The following is a 23,777-nucleotide window of genomic DNA, read 5'->3' on the forward strand; positions in this document are numbered from 1 at the left end:
ACACTCTCTTCCAACAACCTAAGAGATGGCTTTATACATGGACTTCACCAGATGGACAACACCGAAATCAGATTGACTACATCCTTTGCAGCCAAAGGTGGCGGACATCTGTACAGTCGGTAAAAACAAGACCTGGAGCTGACTGTAGTTCAGATCACGAACTTCTTCTTGCACAATTTAGGATCAGACTAAAGAGATTAGGGAAGACCCACAGGTCAGCTAGATATGAGCTCACTAATATTCCTATGGAATATGCAGTGGAGGTGAAGAATAGATTTAAGGGACTGGACTTAGTAGATAGGGTCCCGGAAGAACTCTGGACAGAAGTTGGGAGCATTGTTCAGGAGGCGGCAACAAAATACATCCCAAAGAAAGAGAAAACCAAGAAGGCAAAATGGCTGTCTGCTAAGACACTAGAAGTAGCCCAAGAAAGAAGGAAAGCAAAAGGCAACAGGGATAGGGGGAGATATGCCCAATTAAATGCAAAATTCCAGAGGTTAGCCAAAAGAGATAAGGAATTATTTTTAAACAAGCAATGCGCGGAAGTGGAAGAAGACAATAGAATAGGAAGGATAAGAGACCTCTTCCAGAAAATTAGAAACATCGGAGGTAAATTCCAGGCCAAAATGGGTATGATCAAAAACAAAGATGGCAAGGACCTAACAGAAGAAGAAGAGATCAAGAAAAGGTGGCAAGAATATACAGAAGACCTGTATAGGAAGGATAACAATATCGGGGATAGCTTTGACGGTGTGGTCAGTGAGCTAGAGCCAGACATCCTAAAGAGTGAGGTTGAGTGGGCCTTAAGAAGCATTGCTAATAACAAGGCAGCAGGAGACGACGGCATCCCAGCTGAATTGTTCAAAATCTTGCAAGATGATGCTCTCAAGGTAATGCATGCTATGTGCCAGCAAATTTGGAAAACACAAGAATGGCCATCAGATTGGAAAAAATCAACTTATATCCCCATACCAAAAAAGGGAAACACTAAAGAATGTTCAAACTATCGAACAGTGGCACTCATTTCACATGCCAGTAAGGTAATGCTCAAGATCCTGCAAGGTAGACTTCAGCAGTTCATGGAGCGAGAATTGCCAGATGACAAGCTGGGTTTAGAAAAGGCAGAGGAACTAGAGACCAAATTGCCAATATCCGCTGGATAATGGAAAAAGCCAGGGAGTTTCAGAAAAACATCTATTTCTGTTTTATTGACTATTCTAAAGCCTTTGACTGTGTGGACCATAACAAATTGTGGCAAGTTCTTAGTGGTATGGGGATACCAAGTCATCTTATATGCCTCCTGAAGAATCTGTATAACGACCAGGTAGCGACAGTAAGAACAGACCATGGAACAACGGACTGGTTTAAGATTGGGAAAGGAGTACGGCAGGGCTGTATACTCTCACCCTACCTATTCAACTTGTACTCAGAACACATCATGCGACATGCTGGGCTTGAGGAATCCAAGGCTGGAGTTAAAATCGCTGGAAGAAACATTAACAATCTCAGATATGCAGATGATACCACTTTGATGGCTGAAAGTGAAGAGGAGCCTTATGATGAAGGTGAAAGAAGAAAGTGCAAAAGCTGGCTTGCAGCTAAACCTCAACAAAACCAAGATTATGGCAACCAGCTTGACTGATAACTGGCAAATAGAGGGAGAAAATGTAGAAGCAGTGAAAGACTTTGTATTTCTAGGTGCGAAGATTACTGCAGATGCTGACTGCAGTCAGGAAATCAGAAGACGCTTAATCCTTGGGAGAAGAGCAATGACCAATCTTGATAAAACAGTTAAGAGCAGAGACATCACACTGACAACAAAGGCCCGCATAGTTAAAGCAATGCTGTTCCCCGTAGTAACATATGGCTGCGAGAGCTGGACCATAAGGAAGGCTGAGAGAAGGAAGATCGATGCTTTTGAACTGTGGTGTTGGAGGAAAATTCTGAGAGTGCCTTGGACTGCAAGAAGATGAAACCAGTCCATCCTCCAGGAAATTAAGCCAGACTGCTCGCTTGAAGGAATGATATTAAAGGCAAAACTGAAATACTTTGGCCACATAATGAGAAGACAGGATACCCTGGAGAAGGTGCTGATGCTAGGGAGAGTGGAGGGCAAAAGGAAGAGGGGCCGACCAAGGGCAAGGTGGATGGATGATATTCTAGAGGTGACGGACTCGTCCCTGGGGGAGCTGGGGGTGTTGACGACCGACAGGAAGCTCTGGCGTGGGCTGGTCCATGAAGTCACGAAGAGTCGGAAGCGACTAAACGAATAAACAACAACAATCTTTTTAACTGTAATGCTTAATAAAATTACTATATATTAAAAAAGAAAGCAATCATCGGGGCAGAGAGAATGGAAGACTTTTGACTGATTCTTTTCAATTATGATTACTGTAAAAGAACTCTGAGATTATAAGGCGAAACCGGCGCGGGGGGGAGGTGTTCAGAGCTTATCCCCAGCTTGAACAATCCTTCGAGATTCACTTAGCCTTATCGCCTGAATCCTGAAGGATTTGAAGGAGGCGGCTTGTTTGGCAAATTTTTGTTCAAATGCTGCAGCCAGCGAGACTGCAGCCTATGCCTTCGAGGAATCTTTTTAGAAGCAACCAGGAGGTCTGGAATGTGCCTTGTGTTTAAGGTGACTGATGCCCCTGCCGCCCACCTCTGTCTCCGGCGGCGACGTCCACCCTGCTACAGTATCTGAGGCCGCTCCAGCAGCTTCTGCTCCAGCAGCTGCGTCTCAGGCAACTGAGGCGACTCTCCAACGCTGGAAGCGGCCGCAGGAATCAATTTTAACGAGGAAATGCCGCAAGCGACCGCTAGGGGGCGCGTGATGGAAACGAACAGCCCCGCATAGTAACCTCCGCGAATTGTCAAACATTGCCATGGTTAAAAGGGCCGGAGAGAGCCAGTGATCAGGTAATGCGAGCCACAGACTTTCTTCTCCTCGTTGTTTCTGTACTTTCCACTGCTTCTCATTTGCGAGGGTTTGATTTATACTTGCTGGGGTGGTGCGTTTGTTTCTTTGTTTTCCTTGCCTTTTTTTTTAATGCATCCTGCTTTTTCTTTTTGTCTGTTGGATTTTAATTCATATCCAGGCTGTAGAACCTTGTGGGAGACTTAAACATGAATGAAGCAAAGCTATCTCCCTCCCTTCCTCCCCTTCTTTAGGAATAAATCAAAACTAAGCTTTGGACTATAAATACCCTCTGTTTGCAGGCTGGAGGGCAGAGATTTTAAAATTGAAGAACCCACTAGCCAAATTGGCAAAGAAAACAGTGACTGGGTTGGTCACACTTACCAAAGGTCTAAAATGTAATAGAGGAATGTGAGGGTTCTCTGGCATCAGCAAGCAGTGGCTTTGCTTGGCTCTGTAAAATATATTGTATCTGAAGGACAGAGCTCTGAGGGGGAAAAAAGGCTGAAGGAAGAAAAGCCTATCCTGATGTTTCAAATAAATTGAAACACATTTTGTACACCGTGTTTAACCAATGTTTTTAGGATTTGCTTCAATGTATCATAACGCCTTAAGCTAAAAGTAGACTGCTGCACCAATACAAGGAATATAATGCAATTATTATTTTTTTAAAAAAGGATAATCTAAGAAATCTACAAATCATTATATTGGTTTTGTCTAAATTCAGATGTGATGGTTTTTATGGACTCCTTTTTCTTTTCCAATTTCTGCTTTATACTGATTAGTTTGCATTTTGAACAAATGTGTTCAGGGTAGTGAGACTGCTGTAAAGATAAGAAGATCTCTTTTGTCTTTTATTTCCTTTCTTCTAAAAATTGCTTACTTTTAATAATTTCCTTTAAGTCTTTCTTTTTTTCTTAAACATGGAGTCATACATATTGGAGAGAAAATGCTACATTTCCATAAACTTTGCAGTCTACATCAATGTCACTCATCTGATAAATTTGATTAAATATTGCAGTAGTGAACAGATTTTTGACAGCATTGTAGATTTATACCTAAAGAGCTAATTCAAGGCTGGCAGAAGCAGGAAAAGATTGGCGACCTTGGACCTCTTTTGAATGTAAAGGGGGCGGGGGAGCAGCCCTCCCCTCTTTGTGGCACTGTGCTGAGGCCTGACAAAATAATCCTATACAAGAGCATGTGATTGCATGTCATTCAGTTCTAAGAAAGATTTGGATCATTCCCCCAGCGTTCCACCCAAACTCAAGCAAAAATCTTCAAGTTTCTCTAGGAAAAAGCTTAACCATTCGTATGATTAGTGAAGAAACATGCACATCTCTACTTACTTTTTTTTTTACATTACCATATAAAAGTCCAGAAAAGGATCCAACTTATCACAGTTTAAATTTTTCTTCAACTGGTTGTAACTGAAAGCTAGAATGTTGCTATATTATAATCATATTATCTTATACTGTATATTTACTTTACAATGTTATCTGAGAAGGATGACTACTTGAATATATTATACTTGCCAGTATAACTGTCCTCCCCCCCCTAAAAAAAAACCCCTTTGTGGGCCTTACTTCTGAGTGATTTATGAGGACAAGGCTATCTGAGCATTTTTCTTGCACAATTACTGCTGTCCTAAAATACTGACCTCCACAAATACAAACCTCCTCCTTGAGGATGATGGTGAAGCAAGGCCAACATAAATCCTATTATTGCTACCTACTGAAGAGAGCCTATCAATCAGTACACATCACAAATCCCAGAGTCATACAGAAATACTTGGAAATGTTGCAAAGCTGCCTTTGGAATTGCTCTGTCACTAAGCATCTTTCATAAAGAAAGAACTTGACCACCTCAGTGATAAAGCTTCCTGATGACAACATCTGTACAATAGTCGACAGTCTATCTAGAAAGGTTGTGAATAGTCCATCTCTTGAGGTTTTTAAGAAACAGCAGAACAGCCACCTCTTGTGGATGGTTTAGTTGGTCTTCCTGCATATTCTACAGAGGTAGACTAGATGATCCTTGTAGTTCCTTCCAATTCTACAATTCTATGATTGTGTAACCCAACTCAGAGTCCCTACAACAACTGCAACACACCCCAAAGGCATGATCAGCTGTTCTTACACTCACTTAAAAAAACCCCATACACTCCTGATGCATCCCTTCCAGTTCTAAAGATTTCTCTTTAATGCACAATGACCTGCCAAGCGAGACAAGAGACATACACACACTTTAAAAACAAAGATGTCAGGGCTATTTTTGGCAGTAGGTCCTTCAGAACTCAGCGGGACTTAATATTCAGTTAAGACGCAAAATACTGGGCCACCTCTTGCCACCTGGACATTTAGGACTCTGTTGCCATGCTGCCTTTTCAGAATGTCTGTTTTGAAAATGTACTGTACTTATAGAAGAAAAATTGTGTTGTTTATTCGTTTAGTCGCTTCCAACTCTTTGTGACTTCATGGACCAGCCCATGCCAGAACTTCCTGTTGGTCGTCAACACCCACAGCTCCCCCAAGGACAAGTCCGTCACCTCTAGAATATCATCCATCCACCTTGCCCTTGGTCAGCCCCTCTTCCTTTTGCCCTCCACTCTCCCTAGCATCAGCATCTTCTCCAGGGTGTCCTGTCTTCTCATTATGTGGCCAAAGTATTTCAGTTTTGCCTTTAATATCGTTCCCTCAAGTGAGCAGTCTGGCTTTATTTCCTGGAGAATGGACTGGTTTGATCTTCTTGCAGTCCAAGGCACTCTCAGAATTTTCCTCCAACACCACAGTTCAAACGCATCTATCTTCCTTCTCTCAGCCTTCCTTATGGTCCAGCTCTCGCAGCCATATGTTACTATGGGGAACACCATTGCTTTAACTATGCGGACCTTTGTTGTCAGTGTGATGTCTCTGCTCTTAACTATTTTATCGAGATTTGTCATTGCTCTTCTCCCAAGGATTAAACGTCTTCTGATTTCCTGACTGCAGTCAGCATCTGCAGTAATCTTCGCGCCTAGAAATACAAAGTCTTTCACAATACAAAGTCTTTCAAAGTCTTCTACATTTTCTCCCTCTATTTGCCAGTTATCAATCAAGCTGGTTGCCATAATCTTGGTTTTGTTGAGGTTTAGCTGCAAGCCAGCTTTTGCACTTTCTTCTTTCACCTTCATCATAAGGCTCCTCAGTTCCTCTTCACTTTCAGCCACCGAAGTGGTATCATCTGCATATCTGAGATTGTTAATGTTTCTTCCAGCGATTTTAACTCCAGCTTTGGATTCCTCAAGCCCAGCATGTCGCATGATGTGTTCTGTGTACAAGTTTAAGAAGAAAAATTACCTGGAAGCAATTTCCATTGAATAGAGCTTGATTCCAAGTAAATATGTTTAAAATTGTACCACAAGCCTGCCCCTATAAAGCTGAATCCATTTGTCTTTAATAAGCTTATTATAGAGTAGTTATTTTGTGGATTGCTTCCTATTTCTAGTTGCATACTTAAATGTATTTATTGAGAAGCTCACTGAAAACTATAGGGCTTACCAATATATATAAAGATATCTAGCCAAGTGAGTATTCATAGAATGGTAGTTGTATTTCCTGTACAAAAATACAAATCTAGTCAAGCTTATTGAAACATGAAAGGTTTATTATGTTTAATTATGCTTACTCCTAGGTAAGTGATTATGCCTACTTTATTTGGGAATACTGGGAATAAATACTACTGAGCACAATGGAACATGGATCTGGAGAGAGAACTGCTCACTAATCAGTTGTGAATATATGGCACAAGAAGAATATATCACTGTTCCTTAATCTTTATTTCAAAATCAGAGTTGTTCATACATTTGATTTGGGGATGACTTTTAAAGTATTTGGGAACAGCGTATGCTTGAGATGAAACATAGCTTGTCTGAAATTTCTTATAGAAGTTAGGAAGTATGTTCTTGTAGCAGTGCTTTCCCTCCAACTCTTCAAAAAACGGGTTGTGGAAGAGAAACCTTTCTCTTAAAACAAGCAAGTTTATTTATTTTTTTTATCCCATCTTTATCATGTTTACAAATAACTCAAGGGGAACATACCTCATACTCCTTCCTCCTCCTATTTTCCCCACAACAACAACCCTGTGAGGTGGGTTGGGCTGAGAAAGAGGGACTGGCCCAAGGTCACCCAGTCGGCTTTCGTGCCTAAGGCAGGACTAGAACTCGCCCGGTTTCTAGCCCGGTGCCTTAACCACTAGAGCAGAGAGATGAGCATCCCAACGTTCTCTTTGAAAGGAAATACCTAGCCTTTCGGACACTGGTTCTGCCAATGTGCAAGCACATTGTTCCCAATGTGCTGAGTCTTGGAAAAGTCACTTTTCTTGGGTCAGTTTGCCCCAAGGAGCATGGAAATTAACTGAAATCTTCTGGTGTAAGTAGGATAATGCTTTTCTTGGCTACAATACAGAGCATACTTGGAAGAAAAATCCACTGACTTCCTTCCAACTACACATACCCACATATATATTACACACATATCCAGACACACAGACACACACAGAGGAAGTGTTAAAATTGATCAACTCCAGATTTGGCTGAAACAAATTTGACCCAAGTGGCAGTCGGACTGCAGGGGCAACCTGTGTTTTACTGGCAGACCAGAGAGATTTTTCTTGTTCAGGAGAGCCACGTGATGGAAAAAGAGAACATTCACTTTAGAGTACTTAGGAACGTCTCTAGAAATCTGGATGCCGAGTGGCGCGTGCGTTCCACTCATCCACTCCAGGTAAAATATCTCATTTGCAGCGGCAGCGGAAGAAGGCATTCTACATGTTTAGCCAACAGAATGCCTAGAATTTAATCTATGCTTTGCCTGATTCTCAGCAACAGTACCGGGACGGAAACAGTTTAGCCTGGATAATCACTTGACCCCTCCTGTAGGCGTAAACGCGATGCTTCTAAACCGCTCAAGTGTGAGGCAGACGGGAAACCTCCTTTCTAAAGGGTAACTCGCTTGGCAAAGCAGGAGGGGGAATAAAAACACCTTCTCGTTCTATAATAAGTACCCTAATGTGGCCCATTGTTTCAGGATTCCGCTGTGGAACGTTCCCGGGAGGGAAGCATTGTGACGTCAACGCACCTATTAATCCTCCCTGTTGAGGGGGAGCCTGGAGCCATGAGGTCATCGAAGCGACCAGTGTAACTATCCCGAGAGCAGCGCCAGCGCCAGCAGGAGCTTCAGCAGCGGGGGGAGGGGAGCCTGCCCAAGCAAGGCCGCCTGGGATCTCGCAGCCGCACTCCAGCTGCAACCGAGGCTCGCCGCCGCGAGTTTCTCGCAAAAGCATGGAGGAGGCTGACACGAAAGAGCTGCAGGTCGGCTCCTGGCTGCCCGTGCTGGTGGAGCAAATGGTGAACGATACCCTGGTGGTCACCTTGAGCTGCGGGGAGAGGCGGTTCACCGGGATCCTCCTGGATTGCACTAAAAAGTAGGAGCATTAATTGCTTTAATTATTATTCTCTTTGCCCCACCCCACCGTAGAAATACAATATAATCTCGGAGAGGGAGGGGGGAAATCGCAGCTGAGAAGTTTACTGTCCCCACTAGGCCCTGCTGGAGGGCGAGGACAGAGCAGCTGGGCAGAAGGCGGGATTAGGCCATAATCAGATTAAAGAGTTGCATGGCTCATTGCATTGGGGGAAGGGAGAAAATCCGGGAGGGGGGAGGAAATGGCAACGTTGCTTTTCTCTCTGTGTGTGCCTCCCCCCCCCCTTTTTTTTTTTTTAAATGGCATATTTTGGTTTCATTTTCTGTTCGGAATCCAGCGTGGAATAAATGTTCCCCTTTCTGAAAAAAAAAGTCAGCTTTCTAGTTTGTGCTCTGTACAATCATGTCCTCCTTGAGTGACGTTTTCGAAGAGGAGTCGCTGCCGTCCTTTCTGAAAAAGGCTGCTGAAATGAGCCATATTTTCCTCTGGGGTTAGGCCCTTAAAAAAAGGTGTGTCGCTCGGTGGTGGGGGGAGGGGAAAGGATTGTCTTCATCTTTCAGAGAACAGGCTCCTGTGTCTAATAGGCTGGCATTGAAAAGACCAGGTCGCTTTCTTCTGCAAATGTTATAACTTTGCTGAAGTTTCCCCCCCCCCCCTCTTTTCTTGAGGAGACTCCACTTGTGCTGCAGATGGGGTAACACAATCATGTTCTCATGAAGACACATGTTGCCATAATTACAGACTTCTTTGTTTAAGGAGGTTCTGTACACTTCAAAAAGATTTCATCCTGGGTTGAAACTGCCCCAGCTTGCCATTTTCCCTTTTCACATTCAGCAAAAGTGTGGGCCTCCTTCAGAGAGGGAGGGTTTCCCCCGCATATAATGCACACATAAATGCAGGGTAACAGCAAAGCTCCTTCCCCTTCCTGTTTTGCAGTTTAGGATATATTCACTTATTTAATGAAACACCAGCTCCTATAAATAGTGCTTCAGTTAATAATGTAATACTTCCAAAACTGCATTTCTTTCAGAATCTTCCAGACAAAAGACTTGCCTATATTGGCTATTACAGGAGATGTAATAGTTTGCTAAAAGTATACAAACAGCTCTCTAAAGGCAGAATGTCTTGAAAACTGACACTTGGAAAGCTGTCAGTGATAGAAAAATGGACTTAACCTAGTTATTGGCCTTCCATTTAAAATATTTTCTAAACAATTGAAAATAATCTTTCTCTTTGGTATGCATACCTTCTGTACAAAACAGAATTCTAAATAGTCTGTTGGCATGTAAGACTCCTCAAATATGAGTTTTCCCCTTACTATTGAATTTGCTGAGTAGAAATTATAAATAAATGCTTGCCACTTTTGGAGGCCCCAAATTCATTTTTCTTAATGAGGACTCCATCTTAGTGACAGCTTCTCCATTTCCTCCCCTCCCCCCAGCAACATGCATTCATCAGCCTTTGACAATTATCTGCAAGAGTTATCTAATTAGGAGATGCGCCAGCATCCATTAACAGTAAAGAGATGGAACTTAACACAGGGCTTCTTACGAATTTCAAACCAATATGTTTGTGTGTAGATATAAATAAATGTTTTGTTAAAAAGTCCTCTGTGTTAATATGTTTAGGTAACTGGGAGTGCTGTGTTGCCCTTCTCTCCTCCTGCCATCCCATTGTCCTGATAGCTAAGTTAATGTTGCTGATATTGTTAAATAGCCACCCAAGCCTTGCTGCAGCCCTATTGATTTCTTTCTGGCACTTGAGACTGTGAAGCAAATTAAAATGGCAGGATGCACTAGGAATCTTTGCATAGAAGCACATTGCAACAAATTGCAAGGATGCAAAAACGAAGGGGCATAAAAAAATCATGCTGATTTTCACCAGGCAAGTGTAAGAAGAAGAGTTCTCTGCTAAATTGTGACTGTGAGCTGTGGTATGCTTCTATATCAGTGTGTCCCTTTCTCTCGATAGGTGGCTCACAGATCTGAGCGTCTTCTAAGATTCATATGGTTAAACTGTGGGTGGGACCGAGACAGCCAGGGAGTGGGAGGAGAGCCCAGAGGATTTGGGGGACACACGTTATCTCTCTGAGGCCTTTTCTTCTCTGTCTTTTCTCTCTGCAGAATTCTTCAGGAAAAGGACAGGTAACTCTTACGTAACATCCCTTGCAGGGGTGATTTGAATTTAATCTAAGGTCTACATGAAGTTAGCCCAAGTATGGGGCACAGCCCTAAGACTGCACACTGTCCACCCCAACTTTAAATAGTGTGAAGCCATTGGTCCCGGTAGCCCAATATTGCTTACTGCTCCAAGTGACAGCATTTCTCTACATGTCAGGAAGAGCCCTTTTTATTACCATTACTCAGATCCTTTTATCTGTGGAGTCATACAGGCAAGGCATACCCGTAGCCCCTCCCTGTTCTATACAAGCAGAAAAGTTGCGCTTGATTTTATATAGTTTTAATGCATCATAATTGCATCCACCAGCTTCTGAGCACATTTGACATACTTACTGGATAAATAATAGTTTTCCAGAAAGAAGGTTTAAGGAACATCTGTGCTGATATTCCTGGCTTGGCTGGACAATTGTTTTCCTTTCAGCAGACCTTCCTGAATAAATTGGATCTTTCAGTTGCATTAGTGCAGGGCTTAAATAGTTCTATCTCATGATTTCTTTTCCAAGCCACCCAGACAGTTCAAAAGCTTGATGTGTATCCATTTTGAACATGCTTCCCCTCCTCCTCTTGGTTTTTCTAACCTCTTTCTTATCTTTCTATTCAGTAGGATGAAGTTGCTTCAAACTAGTTGTGTGTATTCCTTAAACATTTTTTCTTCCTTGCTATGTTTAATATTCCAGAATCACTCAAATATGTAATGTTTAATGCTGATAGGTATTTGCAAATACTCCAGTAAAGCCAAAAGTCTAAAGGTTGCCTCAGAACTCAGGTTGGTGCTTTGAAGAAGATGGAAATGGAATAAGGGAGAGGGAAAAGCCAAAATAAACAAAGCTGAAACATCTCAACAGACAATAAGAAATGAAAGGCAAATTGGAAGGAGGGAGAAAGCGGCCTGCATCATAAATCAATGCAGCTGAAAGCAGAGTAACAAAAATTGTTTGAAAGGAAGTATCAAAAAAGGGAAATTAAAAATGGGAATGAAAAAATAAATGGAAATAAATGCTGCAAAGATGTTAAAATTTGACTTAGGCAGAAGGTTGTCCCAGAACTGATTTTTTTTAAAGATTTCCAGCTCTCAGCTGTCTAACAATAGCAGCAAATCAAAATATGTGTCCCTGTTCCCTTTATGCTGCTGAAGTAAAGAAGCCTGAAATAATCAGGAGTTGGTATTTTTATGAAGATGGAACTCCATTTAAAACCAGTTCCTGAACTACCAGTGCTTTGTTTCCAAATATGTCTACCAGGTTCTAGTTAAGGGTCATACAAGTTGCTTGCAAGTGTCTGTGTGTGTGTGTCTGCCTCTGCTTAATTACCAGGCTATCTCTTATGCGTACCATTTGTGCATACATGCTCACTTGTTCATTGTCCTTCCTTCAAGAAGCCCTGAGCAATTTTGCTGGGAAGAGAATCAGCCTTCTCCCATCTAACAATCTATTACAGACTGCTGGTTTTCCATTATGAGAAACGATGACTTCAAGCAGTCATGGGAGGGGTAGGAAGAAAAAGATCTCCTCCCTCTCAACAATACTGCTCAGTCTCCCCCCCCCCCCACTGCTAATTGCAGAGGGAAACAAATGATCATAAGCTGGATTGCTGAAAGGAAAGAAAAAGCAGCAAGGGTTTAGTCCCCCATCCAGCCCCACTACAAGCTGCTAGTTTTTCATTGCTATTAGTAGCAGGGAAATTAGGGAAGTGGTCTCTGTTAGCCAGCTGATTAGCTGGCTCATGGGAAAAGCTAGTGTGCTTTGTATGTCAGGACAGACTACTTTTTGTGTGTGTGTGTGTGTGTGATTTAGGACTAAATCTATCTTGCCTACCCATGCTTTAGTTTTTTTTTTTTAATGAAAATGCAGAGAGAGAGAGAGAGATTGATTTTCGGCAGGCTTGAAGTATGTCTTCTCCTGTGTATGCTGCTGGTTCCAAAAGAGAGATTTTTGTCTTTCACGTGGTTTGATAATGCACAGGAATGTTTAAATTGCATTTAACTAGTAGCTGCTGACATTAAAAAGAAGCTTCTTGAGTAGGCTTTAAAAAGCTCTTCAGTTTCTAGCCATTCTTGATCTCTTGTGGCAGAGAAATTAACATCTGATGTTGCTTTCCCATATGGTTAGATCCCATTTCTGGCTGCCTTGTATATTTCAGTGGTGATTAAGAATGAAATGAAACACTACCTATGTACTGTTTGGGACCCAGAAGAGATGAGTCTGCTCCCTTGTCAGCTGTTATTTGTGGTGACTTTCTTTAGCACAAAGAAAGGGCTCTGGAGAACAGCAGGTTCTCCTTTCACAAGTGTATTGATAAAGAGGGTAAGAAACCAGAATTTTGTTTGCTGCAACAGAGAGATTTCTGTTCCTTCCTTTCTTCCAACTATAATGAAGGTTAAATTTCTGAGTAGGGGATGTCTGGATAGTTAGTTGCTGCTTTTGTTCTGCATATCAGAGGACCAGGAACCAAGGCTGTTGGATGGATCTATTGTCGTTTTGTTATAAGTTGGCCACACATGAAAATATGTTGAGCCAGTTTTACATCATCTCTGGATTTTTTTTAAACACCCTTATACACAGATACTTTTTCTGTATGACTAATGCTTCACCAAAGATAGGAGGACAATGAGGGAAAATGAGCTACTGTGTCCACCCATTCCTCCTCCTAGCTAGACTGTTTTCAGCAGTATTTGCTGACTCTGTGGAGAAACAAGACAATAATGGACAAGTTTTTCTCCTTTGGTTGGATGCTAGATTTTTAAAAACAATCTGCAAAATTTTGATCAGCGGTCAGATAAGTCCTAACCTTAGTTGAACTGCAGTTTGCCCCACCCACCCCCAAAAAGTATGCCTTAATCCACCATTATTGTGAATAAACTTGTAGGCCAATTCTGTGCATGTTTCCTGGGAGGTAACTACTACTGGGACTTACTCCCAAGTAAATGTGCATAGGATTATAGCTTTACTGGCATTCTCTTGTGGTTTGTGAATTCTAAGAGCTGTCAGGCTATACATAATCAAGATCTGTCAAGTTATAAGTAATTGGTATGGCAATGGGAAGGTAGCAACAGAGTAGCAGAGACAAAAATAGCACATATATTATATTAAATGACAAATGTAGCAGCATGGCAGAATCATATACAGCAGTGAAGAAGTAGAAGCTTTTGTTCCCTCAGCTGGAAAGGGATTTGTGAAAATAATTAAACTAGGGGTGGAGAATTTGTGGGCTTCCAAATGTTGCTAAAGTACAGTTTTCAGCAGCTGTAGTCAGAATAGCTAAGGATGATCCAAAATACTAGCTGCTACATGAAAAACTTTCCACGTGGGTAGATGATTTGTCTATTTCAACCTCTCCTAACCTTGTACTCTCCTGATATGTTGGACTGCACCTACTGGTCAGTGGGTGGGAGTGATGGGAACTGTAGATCCACACATCTAAGGTGGGCAGTTTGATCTACCACCAAAGAGGTAACACCTCTTGGGGGAGATGGGCGGTAATTAAATTTGAATAATAAATAAATAAATATGCCCAAGTTACTCCAGGGTTTATTGTAGTGATAGGCTTGGTTCCCAAATCTTTTTCAGGCATTCAGAAGTCAATACAGTAAGCAGGTTGGACAGGATAGGGGAGGTGGCATCATAGTATCAAGCTGGATATAGCATGCATACAACATGAAACATGTTTATGAAAATGACTGAAGAGAGTCCCTATGTTTACAGGCATTGTAAATGAACAGGCATGCAGTGAGTGAGATAGTCACATGCATCCCTCGTATGTGTGATTTTTATATTTTACGTTAACTAAGTCATTGTAGTTTATAAACTATGGTTGGCTTACCTTTATGTGTGAATTGTATCACTCTAGAGCAAGGTTTCTCAACCAGGGTTCCATGAAACCCTAGGGTTCCATGAGTGGTCACTAGGGGTTCCCTGGGAGATCATGATTTATTTAAAAACTTATTTCAAATTTGGGCAACTTCAGATTAAAGAGGTAAGTTTCATTCTTTAGTTTAAGAACACTGTTAATGCATATATACAGGCCTACACATGAAACGAATATAATAATTTTGTAACCTATGGCCTATATTTGAGCCTGAATGTTCAGGGGTTCCCCGAGGCCTGAAAAATATTTCAAGGGTTCCTCCAGGATCAAAAGGTTGAGAAAGGCTGCTCTAGAGCATTCATCCCATGGCTCAGCTGTCCTTCCCAAACTGACACCTTCCAAATATGTTGGACTCCAAAATTCTCAGCAATGCTAACCTATCTGGGGGATGCCAAGTTGGAAGAGGCTAGCTTTGTGCTATATGTGAACCCAGTCATAGTATGGTGGGAAGAGTCCTGGGTCTGCAGAAAAGCCTCAGCTCAAGTCTAGGTTTGGCTGTAAATCTAGATCCTTAAGAAAAGTCAGTATGGCTCATCCTAACCTGCCACACCTAACATTTGGAGAGTTTGTTGTGAAGACAAATAATATCATGACAGTTACCATGAGCTATTTTGAAGGTGAGTTACAACATGCATGTAATAAATAAGTTCGTATGGTACAAAAACCTGTGAGTATATTCTGAGTAGTGCTTAGGGAAGTGGAGGGTGGTTGTCACTGCCCAGCATCTCTTATATGTAATGTAAATTCTATAATACAATACAGATCAGAAGACCTTATCACAGAAGGCATTTCAAAATTAGCACCTTCCTTTGGTGATCAAAGCTGTGAGTGATGAGATACCTGAGGGCAGACAGACAGTCTCATTTGAGTTGCCTCCAGTATAGATTCTCTTGTGTAGGCAATAACATTTTCAGGCCAAGTCACTCTTTTAGAATTTAATGAGCATGTTTTGGGTGCTCCTGCAAAATGGCTGCCATGTATACATATTCATAAAATGGCTGCCACAGTGGGTTGGACTACGAGAACATAGCAGGTTATTTTCTGCCATACTCTGTCTCTGTAGGACATTCCTTACCATCCACATTTACCTTTCTTTTTCTTTTAGAGGCGAGGACACACTTTCAACAAAATGATTGGGCTTTAACTACTCCCAACCACCCCATTTTATTTTCTTAGAATGTCTGTGGCATCTTCTTGTAGCCCAGGGACATCCGTGATATAGAGCTGGTACTGGAGGCTGGCACTCTGCTTTGCAACATGCATGCCTCCCATTTCATCATTTCTTTAAAAAAAATTAAGTGAATCTTTTAAAGATAAAATCAAATGGTGGGGGGGCTGGGACATGGTGAAGGGGGTATCCCGAACACATGGGTATCTGGTTGCTTGTCTTTGTCACAGAGAAACAATTGTGAGAAAGCTGCTTTTATTTGTCTGTTTGTTTATACACACATGCAATCACACACAATATATATATACATACATAATCTGCTTGGAAAGAAAAAGAAGAGCCAAGGCGTAGCTGTTCTGAGTTCCATGGATTGAAGTGCTTGTAATAATGACGACAGGACATGGCTTAAAGCACCGTGGTTTCTTTTCCTTGTTGAATGATAACTGAAAGCTTTCTGCGCACAAGGGGATTCCTTTACAGGCCGGCTTGGTTTCAGCTGCCAATCACTTTTTTGACATGGAGGGCTGAATGAAACAGCAAGTGGGAAGTCAGGCCGAGAACCTGGAGCAGGTGTCATAAAAGTGAAGGGCTGCTGTTTTTAAGAGGTTTGACAGTTCCTTATTGAATCTTAGTGCACTCATGTCTGTGGGAGGGGAAACGGGGGGGGGGGCAGAATGATGAAAGCAGCATCATGGCATCAGAATGCAAGCGCCGCCCCCCTCTGCTTTTGTGTGTGCCCGGTGATGTTGTGTGCAGGTAGGAAAGGAGCTTGCAGGGCAATGATACTCTGCTTTGATCCTTCTGATGAAAGCAGACAACCCCTGTGCAGACTCCCCTGCAGAGAAGGTAATGTCCCAGATAATAGCGGTTGTTGTTTTGCAAGGTGAGTAACCTTCCCCAGCCTGCACCTCTTTTGGGATGGTGGCTCCTAGAATGCCCGGGCAGGAGGACCCTTCCCCTCTGAAAGATGCCAGGCTGAGAGAAGGTGGAGGAAAAGGCTTCGGAGGGTAGGAAATTCCTGTGGTAATGCAAGCAAAGGGAACATTGGTAGAAGAAAATGTAGGCGAGGGATGCTCAGCTGTTTGCTGAACAGGTTTTCCCTGTGAATTCTCCCAATTAAACTCCTGAGTTTACTGTCACTGCCATAGCCCAGCTGTGAGAGGCAGACAGTGTTGAGGGCAAAGTTACTATTTGGGGGCCTCTGTAGATGGTGCAAAGAAGCCCTCCTAGCCCAGCCACCCAGTGATCTTTTGCCAATATTTCTTTGCAAGGATAACATGTTGTCGGAATGCCTTTATTTCAGAGGCTGGATACGTGGCATTTTGCAGACACCATAATGGCAGGTAGCACCAGCAGGATCTGTCTCTCTCTCTCTCTCTTCCTCCCCCATCTTAATAATGGCCAAAATCTCTCACAAATGCCAAAACCTTACAAGATATGGAGCATTTTTAATTTTATGTATTTACTTACTTACTTATTTGCACTCTTGCTTGATATCATATAAAGGTATCCAACACAGGAAAAGATTAATGATCCCTGCTTTTTTGTATTTGTTGAAGGGTTTTTGTGCAGCATTTCAGGACCATTAAAAAGGCTTACAGACTACGGAACTATCAGTGAATATAATACAAGAGAACATATCCCATTAAATTAATGTATTAAATTATTTATTTTTATTATACTTATTAATTAATTGCTCACATTCATGCCCTTGTGACCTCTCATCTGGATTACTGCAATACCCTCTACATGGGCTGCCCTTGAAGAGCATTTGGAAGCTTCAATTGATGCAGAATGCAGTTGCACAGGTAGTTAATGGTGTCGGATATTTGATACACGTAACACCACTACTGTGTAAGCTGCATTGGTTGCCAGCGTGCTTCCGGGTGCAATTCAAGGTGCTGGTTGTCACTTTTAAAGCCCTTCATGGCTTAGGACTGGGTTACCTGAGGGACTGTCTTCTCCCAGTTGTTTCTACCTGTCCAATTTGGTCCAGCAGTTGGGCATGCTCTGGATCCTGTCAGCCAAATGTCAGCTGGCGGGGATTGGAGGCATGCCTTCTCTGCCATAGCTCCTGCCCTCTGAAACATTCTCCCTCCAGAGCAGCCTTTCTTAACCTTTTGACCCTGGAGGAACCCTTGAAATATTTTTCAGGCTTCAGGGAACCCCTGCACATTCAGGTTCAAATATAAGCCAGAAGTTACAAGATTATTATATTTGTTTATGTGTAGGCCTGCATATATGTGTTAACAGTGTTCTTAAACTAAAAATAAAGAATGAAACTTACCTCTGTAATGTGAAGTTGCCCAAATTTGAAATAAGTTTTTAAATAAATCGTGATCTCCCAGGGAACCCCTAGTGACCTCTTGCAGAACCCTGGTTGAGAAATCCTGCTCCAGAGATTTGGATGGTCCCGACCCTGTTGGCCTTTTGTAAGGCCTTGAAGACCTGGTTATGTGCCTGGGCCTGGGCCCCTGAGTGTTGAGGGCCCTGTTTCCTGGTTATACTGACATCTATGATTATAACTTTTCTGGGTTGCTATATATATATTTATTTTTGTATTGTGTTTGTACTTGGTTTTAACAGATTTTATGATTGTCTGCCACCCAGAGTCACTTGTCTGAGATGGGCAGCCATAGAAATTGAATAAATAAATAAAGTAAAATTCCATGGAAGCTAATGAATTGAATAGTAACATAATACCATACAGTACTGGCCTAAACCTAAACAGTTGCAAAACATAATAACTTTTAACAAGGCTAGTAACATAAGCTTCCCACACATAAAGCAAGGTTTCCTTCAGAAAATAAGCATGGACTACAATATATCCCTCCAGATCAGAAGTTCTACTTTGAGGAACCACTAGTGATAAGGCCAGTGTCTTTTCCTCACTGATACGATTATTTTTACTGGTGACTGTTTTAGCTACTAAATTACTACTACAGGTAGTCCTCATTTAGTGACCACAATTGACACCAGCAGCTTGGTTGTTAAGCAAAGCAGTCATTAAGTGAAATGTGACTGATTGCGATCTTGCTTTAGCTATCTCTTGTTTTGCAGACCTGCCAAGGTCGTAAATGTGAGGATTGATCACAAAGTTACTTTTACATCACTGTGATAATGGCAAATAGTCACTGTCTAAGGCAGCCACTAAACAAAGACTACCAGTGTGTTAATCCTTGGACAAGGATGTATGTGGATACAATCCATTAATAATTTGGTCCAAAACTGTATAACTTTTTGAATGTGACATTATCAGGATGTGTTGGGACTGCAGTTCCCATCACCATAACTCATGTCTGGAGATGGAGAATTGTAATCAGTGTATCCGGAAAGGTTCAAGTTTGACAAGACTAACAGGGCTTTAAAAGTGAAAAACAGCACTTTGATTTGGGCTCAGGTGTGAATAGGAATTTTGTACAGTTGATGTAGTACTGCTAGGACCAAATGCTGAACTCTCACAAGTGTCTGGAGAGCCATATTTTGCATGAACTAAGTTTCCAACCCATCTTTAGAGATAACCTCACAGGAAATGTATTTTATTAATCCTACCTGGATGTGGCCAGAGGATGAGTAATTGTGGTAAGGTAGATTATCTTAAGGGCTCCAGCTGCACTATTGGACAAAGCTGCTCAAAGGCACTCCTGGCTTGAATCATGGGAGTACTTAGTCCCATTCTGGTTGAGTCTTTTGGATATTGTAGTCCAGTACACTTTGGTACATCAGGTTGGGGATACTGATCTGGAACATAAGATCAGCAAAGAGGGTTTAGGTATGAGGCAGTAATGTATACTGTCTGAGCCTCTGCATATTGATAAGGAAAAAAACAATATTAACTTAGGGGTCTGTAACAAAGCACTCTAAATCAGAGCTCCCCCTTCCCTCGATTATGGTGCAAATGTGCACTTTGAGTACCAGTCTTACAGTGGGCTGTAAAATAAAATGGGGATCGCATCATATACGTAGTCTAACATCACCATAGGTCATTTCCTTTTGGCATTTCCCTGGTTAGCTCCCATTTGTGACATTTGCTTGATAAAAAGGGAATAGTGCTAGTAGTTTCACTCTTCAAATTACCAGAGGATTTTCACATACTGCATTATTTAATGTACTATTGTAATCACACACTTGCTGCAGCTGAACAGTCTGGTTTCCCAATGTCTTGGTATTATAGCCTGAACTATTGGCTAAGCTACAGGTATTGATAGGAATTGTAGTCCAAAAATCTGATGCTAATAGAGATGGGAGTGTTGATCCAAAACATCTCTGGCTTTGCATTCAGATGACCCATATTCAATCCATGGCATCTCTGTTGATTAATAATTTTTAAATTACATATTTGTTGTTAAACACAATCCCCAAACAGGAAACCAATTAATTATAAGCAGTTTACAATAAATGAAAAAAAGTTGCAGTGATTATAACATTCAGTAAAAGCCCTGTAAAAATACATTTTTAAAATACAGGTAGTCTTCAGTTAATAATTGCCTCATCAGCGACCATTTGGAGTTATGACGGCACTGAAAAAGGTTTGTGACCGGTCCTCGAACTTACAATGGTCACAGCATCTCCACGGTCACGTGACTGTGATTTGGGCACTTTGCTACTGGCAGGCATTTACAGTGGTCGCAGTGTCCCACAGTCATGTGATCACCATTTGCAAGCTTCACAGCTGGCTTCTGACAAGCAAAGTCAGTGGGGAAGCTGGCAGTCACAAGTCGCAGTCACGTAACGTTGTGCTTAACAATCATGGTGGAACTGCCATTATAAGTCGGACATGGTCATGTGATGCTTCACTTAATGACCATGTCACTGCAATGGAGTTGCCAGTCTTCATTGCAGTCGTTAAGTAAGGACTACCTATAATAAAACAAAAATATTCAAGAACAGGATTTCAACAGAAGATACAGAGATGCAAAATTCAACAAAACACTATTTAAACATATATACATAAAAACATTCATATATACAGGTACTTGTATGGTACTGATTCTAGAGGAATCAATGTGACTGAGGCTGGTTAACAGCCATAACTGAAGAAGGAATAAATTCTTGGGTACTTACACAAAGGATGCTGTGTCAGGTGAATGTATAACAAATCCCAGATAGATGTAGCTGTTTCAAGCTGTTTCAGTTTTCTTCATAGTTTAGTTTCCATGCAGTTGAAGTCTCAGTTAGTTTTGGCCTTGTCTTCTCATGGAAAAAAGGATCTTTTTTACTGAGTTCATTCTCCATGGACAGGAGGACACTCCATGGCCAAATACAACACTCCAGATTTAGTGGATGGTTTAATCATGTTGTGTGTCAGTTTCATTCAATAGATCTTGGCTGAATGGATCAGATACATGTGCTGTGAAAGTAACCCTAACCCTACCATAGCTTTTCACAGCACATGTATCTGATCCATTCAGCTAAGATCTACCGCATGGACCATCTATATCTGACCTGGCATAAAACAACTTCTCGGGTTCCAACTACTGACTGAAAATATAGAAAAAAGAAGAGTAGAATATGATTGTCCTATATATTTTGAAAATTCAGTGGGAAAAAAGGAAGAATGCTTGCCTACCAGATGTTTTGGATTACAATTCCATGGGCCGTGCTTGATGGAGCTTGAGAGCTGTAGTCTAAAATATCTGGAACGTACCAAGTTTGTTTGTTTGTTTGTTTATCAAACTTATATGGCCACCCATTCACAAAAAGTGACTCTGGGCAGCTGTAAACAATAAACATATATATAAAAAGTCATTATTTAAAAAATTTAAAAACAAGGTATAAGAGAGAATAGATGTTAAGAGCAATAATGGAGCCACCTCAAGATCTTAGCAGTCCCCCGAGATCCCCAGGCCTGATGACATACAGGTAGCCCTTGACTTATGAACACAATTGAGACTGGATTTCCTTTGCCAAGCAATGCGGTCATAAAGTGCAATGTCACATGATTGCATCTCTTAGCGATGGCAATCCTTGGCAGTCCTGGTTTATTTATTTATCTAATTTATCCCCGCCTATCTCCTCCCGTCGGAGGACTCTGGGTGGTTTACAACAAATGATTAAAACCATCAGAATAATAAAATACTATAAAAATACTATAAATAGAAATAAAAATAAAGAATAACCCCAAGATGCATGGATTGTTAAGCAGGAAGAGACAGAAGTCCTAGGTAAACGGGGGTGGGGGAGGCCTGGGAGGGCTGGCACAGGCCACACATGAGTTGGGGGACAGGGGTGCTGTGGTGCAGCATGAGCTCAGGAAGGCCGGGAAAAGAATATGCTTCTTGGCATGCCATGGCTCTGGAGCTGCAAGAAGCCCCTGAGCCGCAGCCGCCCCTGGAAGCTGCAGCCGCCCCAGCCTGGCCCAGCAGCGTGGTGCAAAGGGGCTTCCTGGCACATTGCCACTCTTGGGTTGCAAGAAGCCCCTGAGCTGCAGCACAAAGTTGCAGCCACCCTGGGAAGTCCCAACCACCCCAGCCGCAGTTGTCCTTGCCACCCTGCACTCCAAGGCCCCTGCTGCTCTGTGCTCCACAGCTTCAGCTGACCTTCGCCGTCTTCATGCTCCTGCTGCTGACGAGACATGCCTACATGCCTGCCCTGGCCTTTCACAAGTCAGCTGCTGGCCACAAGAGAAGAAACCACCATGGGCAACCTGGGAAAAAAGCTCATGCAACCAGCAGCTGCCTCACAAAGGGCCGGGCATGCTTGGTCAGCAGCAGGAGCGAGGAGACGGTGAAGGTCAGCTAGGGTTAGGGTTAGGCCACAGAGTGCAGGGGGCCACAAGGGTGTAGATTGGGGGGAGATAGGTGGTGGGGAGTTGAAGTGCCCCCACGGTCATAAATGTGAGTGGGCTTTTGATCATGTGACCATGGAGGCGCTGCAACTGTCGTAACTTCAGGGACTAGTCTAAAGTTCCTTCGTTCAGCGCTGTCATAACTTCGAACGGTGCTGGATGAATGGTTGTAAATCAAGGACTACCTGTAGCCAGGTCTTGAGGGACTTCCAGAAAATCAACAGGGATAGAGCTAACCTCACTTTGAGGAGGGGATGTTTTTTAAGGTGGGCACCAAGGCAGAGAAGGCCTGCCTTTTGGCACCCACCAAATGTAGTTCCCTAACAGACAGGACCCACAACATCCCTCTTCTGCCGGATCTGATGGGACGAGCAGATGTAATCGGGGAGAGGCGGTCCCTCAAATAACCCAGCCCCATGCCATTAAGGGCTTCAAAGGTCAAAACCAGCACCTTGAATTGGACCCGGAAGCAGACTGGCAACCAATGCAGCCTGTGGAGCAGAGGTGTAACATGCTGTTGTAGAGGCACACATAACTGCCCGTGCTGCTGCATTCTGCCCCAGCTGAAGCTTCCAGATAATCTTCAAGGGCAGCCCCATGTAGAGTGCATTACAGTAATCCAGTTGGGAGGTGACTAGGACATGAGTGACTGTGAGCAGACCCCCCCCCCCCGATCCAGGAAGGGGCATAACTGGTGCACAACACAAAGCTGTGCAAAGGCTTCCCTGGCCATAGCTGCCACCTGCTCTTCAAGCAGCAGTCGTGATCCAGGAGGACCCCCAGATTGCACACCGGGTCTGTCTGGGGAAGGGCAACCCCATCCAGCACCAAAGATGGCATAGTCCTAGAACTGGCAGGGCCCAAAACCCAAAGCCATTCAGTCTTGCCACGGCTCAGCTGAAGCCTGTTGTTCCCCATCCAGACCTGCACAGCCTCCACACACTGGGATAAGATGTTAATGGCATTGCTTAATTCGCCAGGGGCAGAGATGTATAATTGGTTATTGTCAGCATACTGATGATACCCACCCCATGGCAATGGACGAGCTCACCCAGCAGCCTCATGTAGATACTGAATAGGAACGGAGGGAGCACCGAGCCCCGTGGCACCCCACAGAATAGGGGCCGAAGGCAGGATCTCTTCTCCCCAATCAACACCGACTGGAATCGACCCTGGAGAAAGGAAGTGAGCCAGCACAACCCAGTGCTGCCCACCCCCAATCCTCTAAGCCACTCCAGAAGGTGACCATGGTCAATGGTATCAAAAGCCAGAGAGAGGTTAAGTAGGGTAAGGATGGATGCACAACCCCATCCCACCCTTGCTAGAGATCAACCAAAAGCATGACAAATGCCATTTCCATCCCATACCCATGTCTGACTGAAAAGGATCCAGATAATC

At 42.8% G+C, this 23,777-nt stretch overlaps 1 protein-coding gene across 2 annotated transcripts in view; it reads left to right on the forward strand.

Moving 5' to 3' along the window:
- Positions 1-2,848: 2,848 nt before the first annotated feature.
- The window catches only part of PWWP2B (PWWP domain containing 2B), a 39,152-nt gene continuing 18,223 nt past the window's right edge, over positions 2,849-23,777 (forward strand). Inside the window, exons 1-2 of one of the 2 annotated variants that reach the window (XM_063307364.1) lie at positions 2,849-2,919; positions 7,984-8,380. In XM_063307364.1, the coding sequence (XP_063163434.1) occupies positions 8,238-8,380 (143 nt within the window). In that variant the 5' untranslated portion in view covers positions 2,849-2,919; positions 7,984-8,237. Of the gene's footprint in view, positions 2,920-7,688; positions 7,900-7,983; positions 8,381-23,777 lie in introns of those variants that run through there. The other variant, XM_063307363.1, reaches the window with a different exon arrangement.

Source organism: Candoia aspera, chromosome 6 (genome assembly GCF_035149785.1).
Source record: "Candoia aspera isolate rCanAsp1 chromosome 6, rCanAsp1.hap2, whole genome shotgun sequence".
Taxonomy (NCBI): Eukaryota; Metazoa; Chordata; class Lepidosauria; order Squamata; family Boidae; genus Candoia; species Candoia aspera.